This window comes from Pseudophryne corroboree, chromosome 4, assembly GCF_028390025.1.
Source record: "Pseudophryne corroboree isolate aPseCor3 chromosome 4, aPseCor3.hap2, whole genome shotgun sequence".
NCBI lineage: Eukaryota > Metazoa > Chordata > Amphibia > Anura > Myobatrachidae > Pseudophryne > Pseudophryne corroboree.
In genome coordinates this window covers 93,674,699-93,696,836 of record NC_086447.1, presented here as the reverse complement: position 1 = coordinate 93,696,836, position 22,138 = coordinate 93,674,699, and the positions used below count along the sequence as shown (strand labels likewise).

Genomic DNA, 22,138 nt, shown 5'->3' with positions numbered 1-22,138 from the left:
GTCAACCATTAGCGGTCGACCTGACTGTAGACCTTTTTAGTGCAGATCTATAGACCAGATACCGATGAAGATAAGGGTATAAAGCCCTCTTGTTGATTTATCCCAGACTGTAGATATAAATGCTATAGTCGGACGTTTAAGCACAGAGAGCATCCGAAGCAGTCGAGGGACCCAAAGTATTGAAGAAATGGATACAACTTGTAGAAGATCAGCTTCTAATTGAACCCATCTATGAGAGGATGATCGGAGTCGCACCCTGAGCAATTCCATAAAAAATGATCAGTTTGTAAAGAAAAAAGCAACTAAAAGATAATAAGACACAACCATTAATAGAATACAAAACGTGATTGAAACCATCTTGATATGCACTGAATGTGAATCGCTAGACGGACCCGCAGCAGCTCTGGGCTCAGAAGCTAACAGTCCACGGTGTGACATTGGAAGTAGCTCTCCCATAAGATAAAAGTTAGTGTTGCTGTGAGAAACAGCAGAGGATTTCCCTCAGCACAGTCTGCTTTCCTTCCTTTGTTTGTAATCAAGCCTTGCAGCGTACATGACAAAGCCGCCACATCCGGTCTTATGACTGGGGCTTGGGACTGCACAATGTGACTGATCTCATTCCTGCTTATCGCTAGAGAGAGACAGCAGCACTCAGCATTGCTCTGTAACAGAGCGCTTCCCAGTGACCAGTCAGGGGATAACAGATATACAGTACAGCCACAGATTTTACAGGTTATACTGTATTATATACAGGGCCAGACTGCCCATCTGGCCAGAACAGCCGATGGGCTGGTGGGCCAGTACTGTTACACAGAAAGGGAAGGCCGCGCACAGCGCAGCCTCTGGCTCTCTGGTCTGGCCGCTCCTCCGCCCCCGTATGGAATAGTAGGAGTGCCTCAAGTCCACGCCCTCCTAACTTGTGTCACGCCCCTGTGTGGCGTGTCGCGCACCCCCGGCCCCTCTCCATGGAAATGGGGGCGTGCCGTGAGTCCACGCCCCCTGACTTGCGGGACGCCCCCGGCAGTAGTGTCCGCACGGCTCCTTGTACATTCCAGGGACGATTTCGGCCCCAGTTGTGTCTATTTTCCCCTCGTGGAAAGGACCAGGAAGAGAAATTCCGCCCTTACAGCTCATTAATGTTTCATCCATTCCCCATTTGTTTTATCTATGCAACACTGTACCCTCGCGGGCTCGCTTCACTCGCCACACTTCGGGCCCGGTGCCTCGCACCGCTTGCCACAGGTTACTATTCTACTATTTTACTATTCTAAATAGTTGGTGACATGGACCCAGGGGCTTATGGGAAAGGTCCTAGAAAAAGGTGACTAGACACTACCTTTTGGCCGCATTTGATTATAAAGTGTTGCTACTATATAAATATATAAACCGATAATATCTGTATAAACGGTTATGGTATAATCAGTTCAGTGGATTATAAGAAGTGAAACAGCACCCTCAGTGTCATTATTACAGGTGATAGAAGCAACATAGGACTCCCCTGACTTGTACCGTCACTTCGCCTTTATATGGACACACAAAACACAACTGTAGAGGGATGGTCACGCAGTCAATATTCCGATGGACGGGGTCCCATGGTAGAAATACAGACACCGGAATCCCAAAGGATGCCATAAACCCGGCGTCTAAATCCCGACGGAGCTTGGGATGTCGGCGTTAAAATACAGACAGACGAAATCCCGATCGTTCTTACAGCAGGGGGAGGTCAGGTTTAGGCACTAGAAGGGAGGTTAGGGTGCAGGGATGGAAAGGTTATGGTTAGGGACTGGGGAGGGAGTGTTAGGCACCAAGCAGGGGAGGGTTAGGGTTAGGCAGCGGGGAAGGGAGGGTTAGGGTTAGGCAGCGGGGAAGGGAGGGTTAGGCAGCGGGGAAGGGAGGGTTAGGGTTAGGCACCTACAAGAGAGTGTTAGCGTTAGGGTAGGGAACAGGGGAGAGTTATGGTACTTACTGATGGGCTGGCAGTATTCTGACTGCCGGTATCCCGTCCATCGGAATATACTTCAATAGCACGGCCGATACTGGGATAACTGTCCTGATATTGCAGGATTCTGCCTGAATATGAGACTGATAATGTGATCAATCAGATCACTACCGGGCATGTTGCAAGTGGAGAAGTTGCCCATAGCAACCAACTAGCTTCCAGTTAGTATTTAGTCAAGTACATTCTATAAAATGATAGGGAGATTGGTTGCTATGGGCAACTTCTCGACTCTTTAGACACTGTATTGCCCACCTGGACACCGACCGCGTTTGTCTCATGTGTAGCCAGGTTTACATATCAACCAATGTGAGCCAATATGAAGTAACCTAATAGTAAAGTGCTATGGAGTATGCTGGCACTATATATGTGGAAAGGAATAGCCTTCTTTCCCTCCGCACCTCGCAGACACCCCCCCACTTTCTATTTGCTGTACATTTTGATACCAGCGAGCATCACCAACACACGCTAGTCTGAATGTATGATATTGTAATTTACTGTAGTTCAGAACTGTTGGTATGCGTATATAATTATCTTCTCTGTTTAATCCTGTGCAAAAATTTCCTCTAAAATAACCCCTGTACACTATATATATGTTAATGATATACTAGACCAGAGGTTCTCAAACGCGGTCCTCAAGGCACCCCAACAGTCCAGGTTTTAGGTATATCCCTGGCTCAGCACAGATGGTTAAATCAAATTGACTGAGGTGCTAATTGAGTCACCTGTGGCCAAGCATGCATAAGCTTAAAACCTGGACCATTGGGGGCCTCGAGGACCGCATGAGAACCTCTGCACTAGACAAGAGCGCTAAATCGTAAATGGACGGTACCCTACAACGCAGATCTACTAGTAATGGTCAGAATACACACACAATGCCAGACACAATTTCTGCAGTTATGCTGCAAGTCATCTTTGTTCTGTTACATAAACCAACCATAGTAACCACATATAGGCTATAAGGGCAAAACGCGTTGCCTACAGACTGTTTTATGAGCTGAGATGGTATTAATGAGAATGTAGCCTATCAATTCCCCAGAGGCCAGTGACATCACTGACAAAGTGGCATGTGGATTCTCTAGGGACCCATCAAACTTCATCTTAGTGAGGTCACTGGTCTCTATTAGACAGTCTACTACAGTGTAGGTAACTGGCGTGTTGGGACGATGCAATCTTCTATTCAGCTGCAGAGCTTGGTCAATGTCTTCTACTACAGTGCATATGTTAGACCAGGATCACATTTCCCAGGGCAAATGACTGCAATCAGAAGCCATATTGTTAGGTAACGGTAGTACTTACCATATCGTAGCCAGCTGAGTGTGGGAGAGGTTGGACTGTACTAGCGCATTCTTCACTTGAGATCCTGAAAACAGAGAAGGAAATCTGTCAGACATTTACAGACCATTGTAAAGACATGAACAGCCAGCCATGGGGCAGTTTGTTACCCCCTCCATAATACAGTTACCAGACCCTCCATCAATTATTAAACAGTGATTTTCATGTAAGAGGGCAGTCTGTTCTTTCAGACGAGCTTAACAAACAAAACTAAAGTCATTATATGATAATAAATAAGATTTTACTTACCGATAAATCTATTTCTCGGAGTCCGTAGTGGATGCTGGGGTTCCTGAAAGGACCATGGGGGATAGCGGCTCCGCAGGAGACAGGGCACAAAAAGTAAAGCTTTTTCAGATCAGGTGGTGTGCACTGGCTCCTCCCCCTATGACCCTCCTCCAGACTCCAGTTAGGTACTGTGCCCGGACGAGCGTACACAATAAGGGAGGATTTTGAATCCCGGGTAAGACTCATACCAGCCACACCAATCACACCGTACAACCTGTGATCTAAACCCAGTTAACAGTATGATAACAGCGGAGCCTCTGAAAGATGGCTTCCTTCAACAATAACCCGAATTAGTTAACAATAACTATGTACAATTTATGCAGATAATCCGCACTTGGGATGGGCGCCCAGCATCCACTACGGACTCCGAGAAATAGATTTATCGGTAAGTAAAATCTTATTTTCTCTATCGTCCTAGTGGATGCTGGGGTTCCTGAAAGGACCATGGGGATTATACCAAAGCTCCCAAACGGGCGGGAGAGTGCGGATGACTCTGCAGCACCGAATGAGAGAACTCCAGGTCCTCCTTAGCCAGAGTATCAAATTTGTAAAATTTTACAAACGTGTTCTCCCCTGACCACGTAGCTGCTCGGCAAAGTTGTAATGCCGAGACCCCTCGGGCAGCCGCCCAAGATGAGCCCACCTTCCTTGTGGAGTGGGCCTTTACAGATTTAGGCTGTGGCAGGCCTGCCACAGAATGTGCAAGTTGGATTGTGCTACAGATCCAACGAGCAATCGTCTGCTTAGACGCAGGAGCACCCATCTTGTTGGGTGCATACAATATAAACAACGAGTCAGATTTTCTGACTCCAGCTGTCCTTGCAATATATATTTTTAATGCTCTGACAACGTCCAGTAACTTGGAGTCCTCCAAGTCACTTGTAGCCGCAGGCACTACAATAGGCTGGTTCAGATGAAATGCTGACACCACCTTAGGGAGAAAATGCGGACGAGTCCGCAGTTCTGCCCTGTCCGAATGGAAAATCAGATATGGGCTTTTGTAAGATAAAGCTGCCAATTCGGATACTCTCCTGGCAGAAGCCAGGGCTAGAAGCATGGTCACTCTCCAAGTGAGATATTTCAAATCCACCTTATTTAGTGGTTCAAACCAATGAGATTTTAGAAAGTCCAAAACCACATTGAGATCCCACGGTGCCACTGGAGGCACCACAGGAGGCTGTATATGCAGCACTCCCTTAACAAAGGTCTGGACTTCAGGGACTGAAGCCAATTCTTTTTGAAAGAAAATCGACAGGCCCGAAATTTGAACCTTAATAGATCCCAATTTGAGACCCATAGACAATCCTGATTGCAGGAAATGTAGGAATCGACCCAGTTGAAATTCCTCCGTCGGAGCACTCCGATCTTCGCACCACGCAACATATTTTCGCCAAATTCGGTGATAATGTTGCACGGTTACTTCCTTCCTTGCTTTAATCAAAGTAGGAATGACTTCTTCCGGCATGCCTTTTTCCTTTAGGATCCGGCGTTCAACCGCCATGCCGTCAAACGCAGCCGCGGTAAGTCTTGAAACAGACAGGGACCCTGCTGAAGCAAGTCCCTCCTTAGAGGTAGAGGCCACGGATCTTCCGTGATCATCTCTTGAAGTTCCGGGTACCAAGTCCTTCTTGGCCAATCCGGAACCACTAGTATCGTTCTTACGCCTCTTTGCCGTATAATTCTCAATACTTTTGGTATGAGAGGCAGAGGAGGAAACACATACACCGACTGGTACACCCAAGGCGTTACCAGCGCGTCCACAGCTATTGCCTGCGGATCTCTTGACCTGGCGCAATACCTGTCCAGTTTTTTGTTGAGGCGAGACGCCATCATGTCCACCATTGGTCTTTCCCAACGGGTTACCAGCATGTGGAAGACTTCTGGATGAAGTCCCCACTCTCCCGGGTGAAGATCGTGTCTGCTGAGGAAGTCTGCTTCCCAGTTGTCCACTCCCGGGATGAACACTGCTGACAGTGCTATCACATGATTCTCTGCCCAGCGAAGAATCCTTGCAGCTTCTGCCATTGCACTCCTGCTTCTTGTGCCGCCCTGTCTGTTCACATGGGCGACTGCCGTGATGTTGTCCGACTGGATCAACACCGGTTTTCCCTGAAGCAGAGGTTCTGCCTGGCTTAGAGCATTGTATATTGCTCTTAGTTCCAGAATGTTTATGTGAAGAGACGTTTCCAGGCTCGTCCATACTCCCTGGAAGTTTCTTCCTTGTGTGACTGCTCCCCAGCCTCTCAGGCTGGCGTCCGTGGTCACCAGGATCCAATCCTGTATGCCGAATCTGCGGCCCTCCAATAGATGAGGACTCTGCAAGCACCACAGAAGAGACACCCTTGTCCTTGGAGACAGGGTTATCCGTAGGTGCATCTGAAGATGCGACCCTGACCATTTGTCCAACAGATCCCTTTGGAAAATTCTTGCGTGGAATCTGCCGAATGGAATTGCTTCGTAAGAAGCCACCATTTTTCCCAGGACTCTTGTGCATTGATGTACAGACACCTTTCCTGGTTTTAGGAGGTTCCTGACAAGGTCGGATAACTCCTTGGCTTTTTCCTCCGGGAGAAAAACCTTTTTCTGAACCGTGTCCAGAATCATCCCTAGGAACAGCAGACGAGTTGTCGGCATTAACTGGGATTTTGGAATATTCAGAATCCACCCGTGCTGTTTTAGCACTTCTTGAGACAGTGCTAATCCCATCTCTAGCTGTTCTCTGGACCTCGCCCTTATTAGGAGATCGTCCAAGTATGGGATAATTAATATGCCTTTTCTTCGAAGAAGAATCATCATCTCGGCCATTACCTTTGTAAAGATCCGAGGTGCCGTGGACAATCCGAACGGCAGCGTCTGAAACTGATAGTGACAGTTTTGTACAACGAACCTGAGGTACCCCTGGTGTGAGGGGTAAATTGGAACGTGGAGATACGCATCCTTGATGTCCAAGGATACCATAAAGTCCCCCTCTTCCAGGTTCGCTATCACTGCTCTGAGTGACTCCATCTTGAACTTGAACTTCTTTATGTACAGGTTCAAGGACTTCAGATTTAGAATAGGCCTTACCGAGCCATCCGGCTTCGGTACCACAAAAAGAGTGGAATAATACCCCTTCCCTTGTTGTAGAAGAGGTACCTTGACTATCACCTGCTGAGAGTACAGCTTGTGAATGGCTTCCAAAACCGTCTCCCTTTCGGAGGGGGACGTTGGTAAAGCAGACTTCAGGAAACGGCGAGGTGGATCTGTCTCTAATTTCAACCTGTACCCTTGAGATATTATCTGCAGGATCCAGGGATCTACCTGCGAGTGAGCCCACTGCGCGCTGTAATTTTTGAGACGACCGCCCACCGTCCCCGAGTCCGCTTGAGAAGCCCCAGCGTCATGCTGAGGCTTTTGTAGAAGCCGGGGAGGGCTTCTGTTCCTGGGAAGGAGCTGCGTGTTGCTGTCTCTTCCCTCGACCTCTGCCTCGTGGCAGATATGAATAGCCCTTTGCTCTCTTATTTTTAAAGGAACGAAAGGGCTGCGGTTGAAAAGTCGGTGCCTTTTTCTGTTGGGGAGTGACTTGAGGTAGAAAGGTGGATTTCCCGGCTGTAGCCGTGGCCACCAAATCTGATAGACCGACTCCAAATAACTCCTCCCCTTTATACGGCAAAACTTCCATATGCCGTTTTGAATCCGCATCGCCTGTCCACTGTCGCGTCCATAAAGCTCTTCTGGCCGAAATGGACATAGCACTTACCCGTGATGCCAGTGTGCAGATATCCCTCTGTGCATCACGCATATAAAGAAATGCATCCTTTATTTGTTCTAACGACAGTAAAATATTGTCCCTGTCCAGGGTATCAATATTTTCAATCAGGGACTCTGACCAAACTACCCCAGCACTGCCCATCCAGGCAGTCGCTACAGCTGGTCGTAGTATAACACCTGCATGTGTGTATATACTTTTTTGGATATTTTCCATCCGCCTATCTGATGGATCTTTAAGTGCGGCCGTCTCAGGAGAGGGTAACGCCACTTGTTTAGATAAGCGTGTTAGCGCCTTGTCCACCCTAGGAGGTGTTTCCCAGCGCTCCCTAACCTCTGGCGGGAAAGGGTATAATGCCAATAATTTCTTTGAAATTATCAGCTTTTTATCAGGGGCAACCCACGCTTCATTACACACGTCATTTAATTCTTCTGATTCAGGAAAAACTATAGGTAGTTTTTTCATACCCCACATAATACCCTGTTTAGTGGTACCTGTAGTATCAGCTAAATGTAACGCCTCCTTCATTGCCAAAATCATATAACGTGTGGCCCTACTGGAAAATACGGTTGAATCGTCACCGTCACCACTGGAGTCAGTGCCTGCGTCTGGGTCTGTGTCGACCGACTGAGGCAAAGGGCGTTTCACAGCCCCTGACGGTGTTTGAGTCGCCTGGACAGGCACTAATTGATTGTCCGGCCGCCTCATATCGTCAAACGACTGCTTTAGCGTGTTGACACTATCCCGTAGTTCCATAAATAAAGGCATCCATTCTGGTGTCGACTCCCTAGGGGGTGACATCCTCATATTTGGCAATTGCTCCGCCTCCACACCAATATCGTCCTCATACATGTCGACACACACGTACCGACACACAGCAGACACACAGGGAATGCTCCTAACGAAGACAGGACCCACTAGCCCTTTGGGGAGACAGAGGGAGAGTTTGCCAGCACACACCAAAAGCGCTATATATATATCAGGGATAGCCTTATAATAAGTGCTCCCTTATAGCTGCTTTGTTATATCAAAATATCGCCATAAATTTGCCCCCCCCTCTCTGTTTTACCCTGTTTCTGTAGTGCAGTGCAGGGGAGAGACTTGGGAGCCGTCCTGACCAGCGGAGCTGTGAGAGGAAATGGCGCCGTGTGCTGAGGAGATAGGCCCCGCCCCTTTTCTGGCGGGCTCGTCTCCCGCTATTTAGAAAAATCAGGCAGGGGTTAAATATCTCCATATAGCCTCTAGGGGCTATATGTGAGGTATTTTTAGCCTTTATAGGTATTCATTTGCCTCCCAGGGCGCCCCCCTCCCAGCGCCCTGCACCCTCAGTGACTGCCGTGTGAAGTGTGCTGAGAGGAAAATGGCGCACAGCTGCAGTGCTGTGCGCTACCTTTAGAAGACTGCAGGAGTCTTTAGCCGCCGATTCTGGACCTCTTCTGACTTCAGCATCTGCAAGGGGGCCGGCGGCGCGGCTCCGGTGACCATCCAGGCTGTACCTGTGATCGTCCCTCTGGAGCTTGATGTCCAGTAGCCAAGAAGCCAATCCATCCTGCACGCAGGTGAGTTGACTCCTTCTCCCCTCAGTCCCTCGCTGCAGTGATCCTGTTGCCAGCAGGAATCACTGTAAAATAAAAAACCTAGCTAAACTTTGTCTAAGCAGCTCTTTAGGAGAGCCACCTAGATTGCACCCTTCTCGGCCGGGCACAAAAATCTAACTGGAGTCTGGAGGAGGGTCATAGGGGGAGGAGCCAGTGCACACCACCTGATCTGAAAAAGCTTTACTTTTTGTGCCCTGTCTCCTGCGGAGCCGCTATCCCCCATGGTCCTTTCAGGAACCCCAGCATCCACTAGGACGATAGAGAAATATAGAATGAAAGCTGTGTTATGGATCTGAACAACATATGAGCAATAACTGGTGTGCTTACAAGTAACAGAATATAGGCCCAAATGTATTAAGCCTTAAAAAGTGATAGAGTGGAGACAAAGAATGATAAATGACCAGCCAATCAGCTTCTGTCATTTTTCAAACACAGTATGTTACATGGCAGTTAGGAAGCGGATTGGCTGGTACTTTATCCGATTCCAGTCGATCATTTGTTAAGGCTTAATACATTTGGGCCTATGTCTGCTCACTCTTTCATCCCTCTGCAGCAGTCTGTCATGTTGGTAGAGAGGTGATATGATCTCTATCAGCACAGACAAAAGGAGAGACTGACTTCATGGAAGACTTGTGTCACCAAAAAGAGGAAAAAAAACCTGCGCCCATACTCAAAAAGGCATGTGTAGAAAAACGGGTCACATGATAATACTGTGGCAGAAGTGAGCACGATGTGCTGTGGACATATTGGTAAAGAAGGCAGAGACCAAAACAGACACTAGGTCCAACAGTAGACGCACACTGTACACACTTCTGTTATTGGATAATAAAGTTGACATAAAATCTACGTGCACTTCACATTGTAAAAACAAACGTGCACTTCCTTCACTAGTTACCTGTGGCCTCGGCCTCCCACTTTCAGCAAGTCTGGCTCAGTCATGGAAACACCTCAATGCCTCCTGCACACCAAACAGGCTACACCACACACAACATGGTGGCAACAGGAGGAAACCTGCTGCCGGCAAATACCTGTGCCTCTACTGAGCCATCTCACAGGGATGTGCCGTCCTACGAGGGGGGGACTAACTGTGGCTTGTCGAGCGACTCTGCCTAGTTTTAATTGGTAGATACTTAAGTGACAGATCTCTGTGATGTCCCCGTTTCCTAGTGAACTGGTGGCTGCATTCTCAGGACTATTGGCTCAGACCACAAATTAGCCGCTTCCACTGTGGCCCACAGATGCACTTAGAGGACCACTAAACGGACAACGTACAGATCAGCTTCTGAGACCCTCATCTCATGGCACATTATTTACATGCTTTCACAAAGTGATACAAAGGGGAAACCATTGCTGCAGTAGGACGTAGGGAAATGACTTTACAGCATAAGCACATGACTACATTGCAGGTACAATGATAACAAAAATCTCTGAGAGGCACGGCTACATACCATGTCATACACAGCATAATAAAGACGTTACTCAACTATAACTTCTGTTTCTGTGCCTGTGTGTCCACAGGTCTGCTTAGCTGCTAATATGTTTAAATCAAAGTAATATCTGCGTTCCGTATGGGTGTGGTAAAGAAGACCTGCATTCCGTAGGTCTACAGACATTAGGTCCACCCCATATGGTTGACAGGCACAACCTTGTCATGGACAAAAGGTCGATATGATTAGCATTACTGCCTCACAGCACTGAGGTCATGTGTTGACTTCCCACCACAATTCTAACGGTGTGGAGTTTGTATATTCTCCCCGTACTTGCCTGGGTTTCCTGCAGGCACTCCGTGACCCTAGTGTGTAAGTGTGTGCGTGTACATGGGCCAAGTGGTTCTCATCTGCTGTAAAATTCTCTGTTTCTATGTGACTAGTCGATCAGATTAAAGTTGTTTGAGGTTCAAAGACAACCAACGATTCCAAACTGAGCAATGTATTAGGGGTTTGTTGTGGTGTCCACGACCAAATCCGCTCATTCGTGTAGTAATATAATGCTATGGAGACATTCCAGCGATGGAGGGATGAGGGTCTGGGAGTCATCCAGCTGTGCAAATGGTTTTACAAACCAGAAAAGGAAGCATTACTCTGGAAGTTCCCATCTACACCCAGAGATTACCTAGAAATGACCCAGCATTCCACAGTAACTAGCGACACAGAAATGAGCTTCCAAATCAGGATTTCAAAAATGTTTAAAAAATAAGATTTTACTCACCGGTAAATCTATTTCTCGTAGTCCATAGTGGATGCTGGGAACTCCGTAAGGACCATGGGGAATAGCGGCTCCGCAGGAGACTGGGCACAACTAAAGAAAGCTTTAGGTCACCTGGTGTGCACTGGCTCCTCCCACTATGACCCTCCTCCAAGCCTCAGTTAGGACACTGTGCCCGGACGAGCTGACATAATAAGGAAGGATTTTGAATCCCGGGTAAGACTCATACCAGCCACACCAATCACACCGTATAACTCGTGATACTATACCCAGTTAACAGTATGAATATAACTGAGCCTCTCAACAGATGGCTCAACAATAACCCTTTAGTTAGGCAATAACTATATACAAGTATTGCAGACAATCCGCACTTGGGATGGGCGCCCAGCATCCACTACGGACTACGAGAAATAGATTTACCGGTGAGTAAAATCTTATTTTCTCTGACGTCCTAGTGGATGCTGGGAACTCCGTAAGGACCATGGGGATTATACCAAAGCTCCCAAACGGGCGGGAGAGTGCGGATGACTCTGCAGCACCGAATGAGAGAACTCCAGGTCCTCCTCAGCCAGGGTATCAATTTTGTAGAATTTAGCAAACGTGTTTGCCCCTGACCAAGTTGCAGCTCGGCAAAGTTGGAAAGCCGAGACCCCTCGGGCAGCTGCCCAAGATGAGCCCACCTTCCTTGTGGAATGGGCTTTTACAGATTTTGGCTGCGGTAGTCCAGCCGCAGAATGCGCCAGCTGAATTGTGCTACAAATCCAGCGAGCAAAAGTCTGCTTAGAAGCAGGAGCACCCAGTTTGTTGGGTGCATACAGGATAAACAGCGAGTCAGTTCTCCTGACTCTAGCCGTCCTGGAAACATAATTTTTCAAGGCCCTGACTACGTCCAGTAACTTGGAATCCTCCAAGTCCCTAGTAGCCGCAGGCACTACAATAGGTTGGTTCAAGTGAAAAGCTGATACCACCTTAGGGAGAAACTGGGGACGAGTCCTCAATTCTGCCCTATCCATATGGAAAATCAGATAAGGACTTTTATATGACAAAGCCGCCAATTCTGATACACGCCTGGCCGAAGCCAAGGCCAATAACATGACCACTTTCCGCGTGAGATATTTTAGATCCACGGTTTTTAGTGGCTCACACCAATGTGATTTTAAGAAAACCAACACCACGTTGAGAACCCAAGGTGCCACTGGAGGCACAACCGGGGGCTGAATATGCAGCACTCCTTTTACAATGTCTGAACTTCAGGTACTGAAGCTAGTTCTTTCTGGAAGAAAATCGACAGAGCCGAGATCTGTATCTTAATGGAGCCTAATTTTAGGCCCATAGACACTCCTGCTTGTAGGAAATGCAGAAATCGACCTAGTTGAAATTCCGCTGTTGGGGCCTTTTTTGGCCTCACACCAAGCAACATATTTCCGCCATATGCGGTGATAATGTTTTGCAGTTACATCTTTCCTGGCTTGAATCAGCGTAGGAATGACTTCCTCCGGAATGCCCTTTTCCTTTAGGATCCGGCGTTCAACCGCCATGCAGTCAAAACGTAGCCGCGGTAAGTCTTGGAACAGACAGGGCCCCTGCTGCCGCAGGTCCTGTCTGAGCGGCAGAGGCCATGGGTCCTCTGATATAATTTCTTGAAGTTCTGGGTACCAAGCTCTTCTTGGCCAATCCGGAACCACGAGTATCGTTCTTACTCCTCGCCTTCTTATTATTCTCAGTACCTTTTGTATGAGAGGCAGAGAGGGGGGAACACATAAACCGACTGGTACACCCACGGTGTTACCAGAGCGTCCACAGCTATCACCTGAGGGTCCCTTGACCTGGCGCAATATCTTTTATAGCTTTTTGTTGAGGCGGGACGCCATCATGACCACCTGTGGCCTTTCCCAATGGTGTACAATCCTTTGGAAGACTTCTGGATGAAATCCCCACTCTCCCGGGTGGAGGTCGTGTCTGCTGAGAAGATCTGCTTCCCAGTCGTCCACTCCGGGAATGAACACTGCTGACAGTGCTAACACATGATTTTCCGCCCATCGGAGAATCCTTGTGGCTTCTGCCATCGCCATCCTGCTTCTTGTGCCGCCCCGTTGGTTTACATGGGCGACTGCCGTGATGTTGTCTGATTGGATCAGTACCGGCTGGTTTTGAAGCAGAGGCCTTGCCTGACTCAGGGCATTGTAAATGGCCCTCAGTTCCAGAATATTTATGTGTAGGGAAGTCACCTGACTTGACCAAAGTCCCTGGAAGTTTCATCCCTGTGTGACTGCCCCCCAGCCTCAAAGGCTGGCATCCATGGTCACTAGGACCTAGTCCTGTATGCCGAACCTGCGGCCCTCTTGAAGATGGGCACTCTGTAGCCACCACAGTAGAGATACCCCGGTCCTTGAAGACAGGGTTATCAGCCGATGCATCTGAAGATGTGATCCGGACCACTTGTCCAACAGGTCCCACTGAAAAGTTCTTGCATGGAACCTGCCGAATGGGATTGCTTCGTAGGAAGCTACCATTTTTCCCAGGACTCGCGTGCAATGATGCACCGATACCTGTTTTGGCTTCAGGAGGTCTCTGACTAGAGATGACAGCTCCTTGGCTTTCTCCTCCGGGAGAAACACTTATTTCTGTTCTGTGTCCAGAACCATCCCCAGGAACAGTAGACGTGTCGTAGGAACCAGCTGTGACTTTGGACTGTTTAGAATCCAACCGTGCTGTTGTAGCACTTTCCAAAATAGTGCTACCCCGACTAGCAACTGCTCCTTGGACCTTGCCCTTATAAGGAGATTGTCCAAGTACGGGATAATTAAAACTCCCTTTTTTCGAAGGAGTATCATCATTTCGGCCATTACCTTGGTAAACACCCTCGGTGCCATGTACAGTCCAAACGGCAGTGTCTGGACTTGGTAATGGTAATCCTGTACCACCAATCTGAGGTACTCCTGGCGAGGATGGTAAATGGGGACATGCAGGTAAGCATCCTTGATGTCCCGGGATCCCATGTAATCCCCCTCGTCCAGGCTTGCAATAACCGCCCTGAGCGATTCCATCTTGAACTTGAATTTTTTTATGTATGTGTGCAAGGATTTTAAATATAAAATGGGTCAAACCGAACCATGCGGTTTCGGTACCCCAAACCGTGTGGAATAGTAACCCCGTCCTTGTTGAAGTAGGGGCACCTTGAGTATTACCTGCTGGGAATACAGCTTATTAATTGCCTCTAGCGCAGCCTCCCTGCCTGAGGGAGTTGTCGGCAAGGCATATTTGAGGAAACGGCGGGGGGGAAGACATCTCGAATTCCAGCTTGTACCCCTGAAATACTACTTGAATGAAACAGGGATCCACCTGTGAGCGAGCCCACTGATCGCTGAAATTTTTGAGACGGCCCCCCACCGTACCTGGCTACACCTGTGGAGCCCCCGCGTCATGCTGTGGACTCAGAGGAAGCGAGAGAAGAATTTTGATTCTGGGAACTGGCTGACTGGTGCAGCTTTTTCCCTCTTCCCATGTCTCTGTACAGAAAGGAAGCGCCTTTGACCCACTTGCTTTTCTGAAGCCGAAAGGACTGTACCTGATAATACAGTGCTTTCTTAGTCTGTGAGGAAACCGGAGGTAAAAATATTTCTTCCCAGCTGTTGCTATGGATACGAGGTCCCAGAGACCATCCCCAAATAATTCCTCACCCTTATAAGGCAGAATCTCTATGCGCCTTTTAAAGTCAGCATCACCTGTCCAGTGACAGGTCTCTAATACCCTCCTGACAGAATGGACATTACATTCATTTTGGATGCCAGCCGGCAAAATATCCCTCTGTGCATCCCTCATATATAAGACGACGTCTTTAATATGTTCTCATGTTTGACAGGGTCACCGACCACGCTGCAGCAGCACGATCTGCAGGTCTCAGTCTAGTACCTGAGTGTGTAAATACAGACTTCAGGATAGCCTCCTGCTTTTTATCAACAGGTACCTTCAAAGTGGCCGTTCCTAAAAACGGCAGTGCCACCTTTTTTGACAACCGTGTGAGCGCCTTATCCACCCTAGGGGATATCTCCCAGCGTAACTTATCCTCTGGCGGGAAAGGGTACGCCATCAGTAACTTTTTAGAAATTACCAGTTTCTTATCGGGGGGAACCCACGCTTTTCACACACTTCATTCATTCATCTGATGGGGGAACAAAACACTGCCTGCTTTTTCTCCCCAACATAAAAACCCATTTTTAGAGGGTTAATGTCAGAAATGTGTAACATTTTTTTTTTTTTTTTATTGCCGGGATCAAGTCACGGATGTTCCTAGTGGATTGTGTATATGTCTCAACCTTGTCGACACTGGAGTCAGACTCCGTGTCGACATCTGTGTCTGCCATCTGAGTGAGCGGGCGTTTTTGAGCCCCTGATGGCCTTTGAGACGCCTGGGCAGGCGCGGACTGAGAAGCCGGCTGTCCCACAGCTGTTACGTCATCCACCCTTTTATGTAAGGAGTTGACACTGTCGGTTAATACCTTTCACCTAACCATCCACTCTAGTGTCGGCCCCACAGGGGGCGACATCACATTTATCGGCATCTGCTCCGTCACCATATAAGCCTCCTCATTAAACATGTCGACACAGCCGTAGCGACACACCGCACACACACAGGGAATGCTCTGACTGAGGACAGGACCCCACAAAGCCCTTTGGGGAGACAGAGAGAGTATGCCAGCACACACCAGAGCGCTATATAATGTGGGGATTAACACTATAACTGAGTGAAATTTCCCCAATAGCTGCTTGTATATATAATATTGCGCCTAAATTTAGTGCCCCCCCCCTCTCTTTTTAACCCTTTGAGCCTGAAAACTACAGGGGAGAGCCTGGGGAGCTTTCTTCCAGCTGCACTGTAAAGAGAAAATGGCGCCAGTGTGTCTGAGGGAGATAGCTCCGCCCCTTTTTCGCGGACTTTTCTCCCGCTTTTTTCTGGATTCTGGCAGGGGTATTTACCACATATATAGCCTCTGGGGCTATATATTGTTGTATTTTTGCCAGCCAAGGTGTTTTTATTGCTGCTCAGGGCGCCCCCCCCAAGCGCCCTGCACCCTCAGTGACCGGAGTGTGAAGTGTGTATGAGGAGCAATGGCGCACAGCTGCAGTGCTGTGCGCTACCTTGGTGAAGACTGATGTCTTCTGCCGCCGATTTTCCGGACCTCTTCTTGCTTCTGGCTCTGTAAGGGGGACGGCGGTGCAGCTCCGGGACCGAACACCAAGGCTGGGCCTGCGGTCGATCCCTCTGGAGCTAATGGTGTCCAGTAGCCTAAGAAGCCCAAGCTGGCTGCAAGCAGGCAGGTTCGCTTCTTCTCCCCTTAGTCCCTCGCTGCAGTGAGCCTGTTGCCAGCAGGTCTCACTGAAAATAAAAAACCTAATTCTATACTTTCTTTCTAGAAGCTCAGGAGAGCCCCTAGTGTGCATCCAACCTCGGCCGGGCACAAAATCTAACTTCTAACTGAGGCTTGGAGGAGGGTCATAGTGGGAGGAGCCAGTGCACACCAGGTGACCTAAAGCTTTCTTTAGTTGTGCCCAGTCTCCTGCGGAGCCGCTATTCCCCATGGTCCTTACGGAGTTCCCAGCATCCACTAAGACGTCAGAGAAAATTTTAAAAAAAATTCTAATCATCAAACTAGCTTTAGGACCCAGAGGAACTTTCCATTTCATTACCTGCTCTGTAACCTACTACTCTGCTTTACAGTAACGCTAATAACACATAGGAGTAGACTTACAAAAGTGGTGGTGTTGTCAATACGAACCAATCAGATCCGGTCTATCATTCTCTAGAATGCAATAGACAAAGGATAGCTAGAATCTGATTGGTTGCTATGGGCACCACAACCACTTAGTAAATCTACCCCATAAACTCTTTGTAAAGGATCATTTGTATGGAGTGTAGAGGATCTGGGTACTGTTACAGATTCTGTATAATAAGTTTAGTGGTATTATGTATGATTATGCAAGTTATTAATAAGGCCTTATTCCCAATCAACATTCTATAAAGCAATTACTCATTAAATAGATCTCAACAGCGTCCTTCCCTTGCTGCCAACACTGCCTTCTTAAAAACACAGTAAGTCCCTAAAGAGGTCATATGAGCTCCTCTGTGGTCTTGTCATCCCCCAGCTTCTAAATCAATTCTTCTAAGAGAGTAAAGTTTTAGCAAAACAATATTTTAGTTTATTATTCCTTTAAGATAGAGACTCCTCCCACATCCATGGGATTGGCCTATAGACGCACTCACCTGTAAGGTAGCCACTCATGGCCTTGTCCAGACCATTAAACTTCTGCCTGTACTTCAACCTGGATGCCTGGGGTACAACCCAGTCCTGGGGGCTAGCTTTTGGGGAGTTACCAGTCAGCGAAGTGGTAGAAGAGGAGTTGGAGCTATATCAAACAAGAAAAAAAAATGGTTACATGTAAGCTATAAACTTCATTTAAACACCAATTACAAAACCCATTCTAATTTATTTTCTATTTGTAACTTTGTTTAGGGGAGAACTCACAGAAGGCCTTGCATTGACTTACAAGGTGGCATTGCCAATCTGGAGGGCTGCTGTAGCCTCTTACCTAAACATATAGGTAAACCATTGGTGATACATATGGATTATAGTTAGAACCATCCGACTGGCAGAAATACCTTTAAAGTTATTTCAGCATATACAGATTAGGGTCAGAAGTACTTGAGAACTAAGATTTACAGTTACAGTAGGAGCAAGCATTGACACGGTGCAAAGTTGCAGGGGTGCAGCTGTAGTATTTACTCTACAAAAAGAAAAGTCTTGTATGCTTTTTGCATTCTGCAGACAAATATCAGAGGGCTCTGATTTTACATTGAGATTCACAGTTCAGCAAGGTCACACCTCTAAACAGGGATGTGCATTTTACACCCTCCCACTTGTAGCACACAATGGATTGTTCAGGGGCAAAGTTTCCGATGTAAGATAAATGTTTTTTTATGTCATTTGGGACACTATCTGAGGCTTACCTAGCTGGCCGGCTGGATGGAGCATTGCGTGCGATGGACGCGATGTTGCATCCCAAGCTTGCGACGTCGGTCGCAGTGCTGGGATTGCAGTTACATGCATGAGGCATCCCTTCTGCTGAGGCGTCTCCTGCATGCCCCTCCTGAAGAACGGACAGAACTGCAAAGCTGCTTGCATTTCTGCCCATCTCTGAACCAGGCCCTTAGACACTCTATGTGGGGCCAGACAGTCTTGTTGCTATGCTTAATCTGCTACTGTATACCAATTCCATTGCAACAAAAATAATAATCCTAAACACAGTAGTTAAGGGGTTATTCAGAGTTGGTCGCTGATTTTGCTATCTTGGCAATCACATGCTGGGAGCCGCTCAGTACAGGGCAGGCTGTCCAGCATGTGTGGTGCTGCCCCGCAACCGTAATTAAATTGTGACTGCATCGCAAAAACCTCAAATAGATCTGGGTCATGCCATTTACAGTAGAGGCAGACCTAAAACCGAGCAGGGTCAGGGACTGGGGATTACGATCAGGGTTGTTTCTGTTCACACATAGCCGGGACTCAGGTCGATGCGTGTGCACCAGAAAAAATAAGAATTTACTTACCGATAATTCTATTTCTCGGAGTCCGTAGTGGATGCTGGGGTTCCTGAAAGGACCATGGGGAATAGCGGCTCCGCAGGAGACAGGGCACAAAAAGTAAAGCTTTAGGATCAGGTGGTGTGCACTGGCTCCTCCCCCTATGACCCTCCTCCAAGCCTCAGTTAGGATACTGTGCCCGGACGAGCGTACACAATAAGGAAGGATTTATGAATCCCGGGTAAGACTCATACCAGCCACACCAATCACACTGTACAACCTGTGATCTGAACCCAGTTAACAGTATGATAACAGCGGAGCCTCTGAAAGATGGCTCACAACAATAATAACCCGATTTTTGTAACTATGTACAAGTATTGCAGATAATCCGCACTTGGGATGGGCGCCCAGCATCCACTACGGACTCCGAGAAATAGAATTATCGGTAAGTAAATTCTTATTTTCTCTATCGTCCTAGTGGATGCTGGGGTTCCTGAAAGGACCATGGGGATTATACCAAAGCTCCCAAACGGGCGGGAGAGTGCGGATGACTCTGCAGCACCGAATGAGAGAACTCCAGGTCCTCCTTAGCCAGGTTATCAAATTTGTAGGATTTTACAAACGTGTTTGCCCCTGACTAAATAGCCGCTCGGCAAAGTTGTAAAGCCGAGACCCCTCGGGCAGCCGCCCAAGATGAGCCCACCTTCCTTGTGGAATGGGCATTTACATATTTTGGCTGTGGCAGGCCTGCCACAGAATGTGCAAGCTGAATTGTATTACACATCCAACTAGCAAAAGTCTGCTTAGAAGCAAGAGCACCCAGTTTGTTGGGTGCATACAGGATAACAGCAAGTCAGTTTTCCTGACTCCAGCTGTCCTGGAACCTATATTTTCAGGGCCCTGACCACATCTAGCAACTTGGAGTCCTCCAAGTCCCTAGTAGGCGCAAGACACCACAATAAGCTGGTTCAGGTGAAACACTGACACCACCTTAGGGAGAGAACTGGGGACGAGTCCGCAGCTCTGCCCTGTCCGAATGGACAAACAGATATGGGCTTTTTTGAGAAAAAAACCACCAATTTGACACTCGCCTGGTCCAGGCCAGGTCCAAGAGCATGTTCACTTTTCATGTGAGATGCTTCAAATCCACAGATTTGACTGGTTTTAAACCAATGTGTTTTGAGGAATCCCAGAACTACGTTGAGATCCCACAGTGCCACTGGAGGCACAAAAGGGGGTTGTATATGCAATACTCCCTTGACAAACTTCTGGACTTCAGGAACTGAAGCCAATTCTTTCTGGAAGAAAAATCGACAGGGCCGAAATTTGAACCTTAATGGACCCCAATTTGAGGCCCATAGACACTCCTGTTTGCAGGAAATGCAGGAATCGACCGAGTTGAAATTTCTTCGTGGGGCCTTCCTGGCCTCACACCACGCAACATATTTTCGCCACATGTGGTGATAATGTTGTGCGGTCACCTCCTTTCTGGCTTTGACCAGGGTAGGAATGACCTCTTCCTGAATGCCTTTTCCCTTAGGATCCGGCGTTCCACCGCCATGCCGTCAAACGCAGCTGCGGTAAGTCTTGGAACAGACATGGTACTTGCTGAAACAAGTCCCTTCTTAGCGGCAGAGGCCATAAGTCCTCTGTGAGCATCTCTTGAAGTTCCGGGTACCAAGTCCTTCTTGGCCAATCCGGAGCCATGAGTATAGTTCTTACTCCTCTACGTCTTATAATTCTCAGTACCTTAGGTATGAAAAGCAGAGGATGGAACACATACACCGACTGGTACACCCACGGTGTTACCAGAACGTCCACAGCTATTGCCTGAGGGCCTCTTAACCTGGCGCAATACCTGTCCCATTTTTTGTTCAGACGGGACGCCATAATGTCCACCTTTGGTAATTCCCAACGGTTTACAATCATGTGGAAAACTTCCCCATGAAGTTCCCACTCTGCCGGGTGGAGGTCGTGCCTACTGAGGAAGTCTGCTTCCCAGTTTCCATTCCCGGAATGAAACACTGCTGACAGTGCTATCACATGATTTTCCGCCCAGCGAAAAGTCCTTGCAGTTTTTTCCACTGCCCTCCTGCTTCTTGTGCCGCCCTGTCTATTTACGTGGGCGACTGCCGTGATGTTTTATCCCACTGGATCAATACCGGCTGACCTTGAAGCAGAGGTCTTGCTAAGCTTAGAGCATTATAAATTTACCCTTAGCTATATTTATGTGGAGAAAAGTCTCCAGACTTGATCACACTCCCTGGAAATTTTTTCCTTGTGTGACTGCTCCCCAGCCTCTCGGGCTGGCCTCCGTGGTCACCAACATCCAAAACTGAATGCCGAATTTGCGGCCCTCTAGAAGATGAGCACTCTGTAACCACCACAGGAGAGACACCCTTGTCCTTGGATATAGGGTTATCCGCTGATGCATCTGAAGATGCGATCCGGACCATTTGTCCAGCAGATCCCACTGAAAAGTTCTTGCATGAAATCTGCCGACTGGAATTGCTTCGAAGGAAGTCACCATTTTTTTACCATGGCCCTTGTGCAATGATGCACTGATTTTAGGAGGTTCCTGACTAGCTCGGATAACTCCCTGGCTTTCTCTTCCGGGAGAAACACCTTTTTCTGGACTGTGTCCAGAATCATCCCTAAGCACAGGAGACTTGTTGTCGGGATCAGCTGCGATTTTGGAATATTTAGAATCCACCCCTGCTGTTGTAACAGTATCCGAGATAGTGCTACTCCGACCTCCAACTGTTCCCTGGACTTTGCCCTTATCAGGAGATCGTCCAAGTAAGGGATAATTAAGACGCCTTTTCTTCGAAGAAGAACCATCATTTCGGCCATTACCTTGGTAAAGACCCGGGGTGCCGTGGACAATCCAAACGGCAGCGTCTGAAACTGATAGTGACAGTTCTGTACCACGAACCTGAGGTACCCTTAGTGATAAGGGCAAATTTGGGACATGGAGGTAAGCATCCCTGATGTCTCGGGACACCATATAGTCCCCTTCTTCCCGGTTCGTTATCACTGCTCTGAGTGACTCCATCTTGATTTGAACCTTTGTAAGTGTTCAAATTTTTTTAGATTTAGAATAGGTCTCACCTAGCCTTCTGGCTTCAGTACCACAATATAGTGTGGAATAATACCCCTTTTCTTGTTGTAGGAGGGGTAATTTAATTATCACCTGCTGGGAATACAGCTCGTGAATTGTTTCCCATACTGCCTCCTTGTCGGAGGGAGACCTTGGTAAAGCAGACTTCAGGAGCCTGCGAAGGGGAAACGTCTCGACATTCCAATCTGTACCCCTGGGATACTACTTGTAGGATCCAGGGGTCCTGTACGGTCTCAGCGTCATGCTGAGAGCTTGTCAGAAGCGGTGGAAC

At 47.9% G+C, this 22,138-nt stretch overlaps 1 protein-coding gene across 8 annotated transcripts in view; it reads right to left on the bottom strand.

The window, feature by feature from the left end:
- The window catches only part of ITSN2 (intersectin 2), a 398,370-nt gene that overhangs the window by 163,501 nt on the left and 212,731 nt on the right, over positions 1–22,138 (bottom strand). For all 8 annotated transcript variants that reach the window (XM_063915271.1, XM_063915270.1, XM_063915272.1 and 5 more), the window contains 2 exons: positions 17,433–17,575; positions 3,296–3,359 (listed from right to left, as the gene is read on the bottom strand). In XM_063915271.1, the coding sequence (XP_063771341.1) occupies positions 3,296–3,359; positions 17,433–17,575 (207 nt within the window). The remainder of the gene's footprint in view (positions 1–3,295; positions 3,360–17,432; positions 17,576–22,138) is intronic.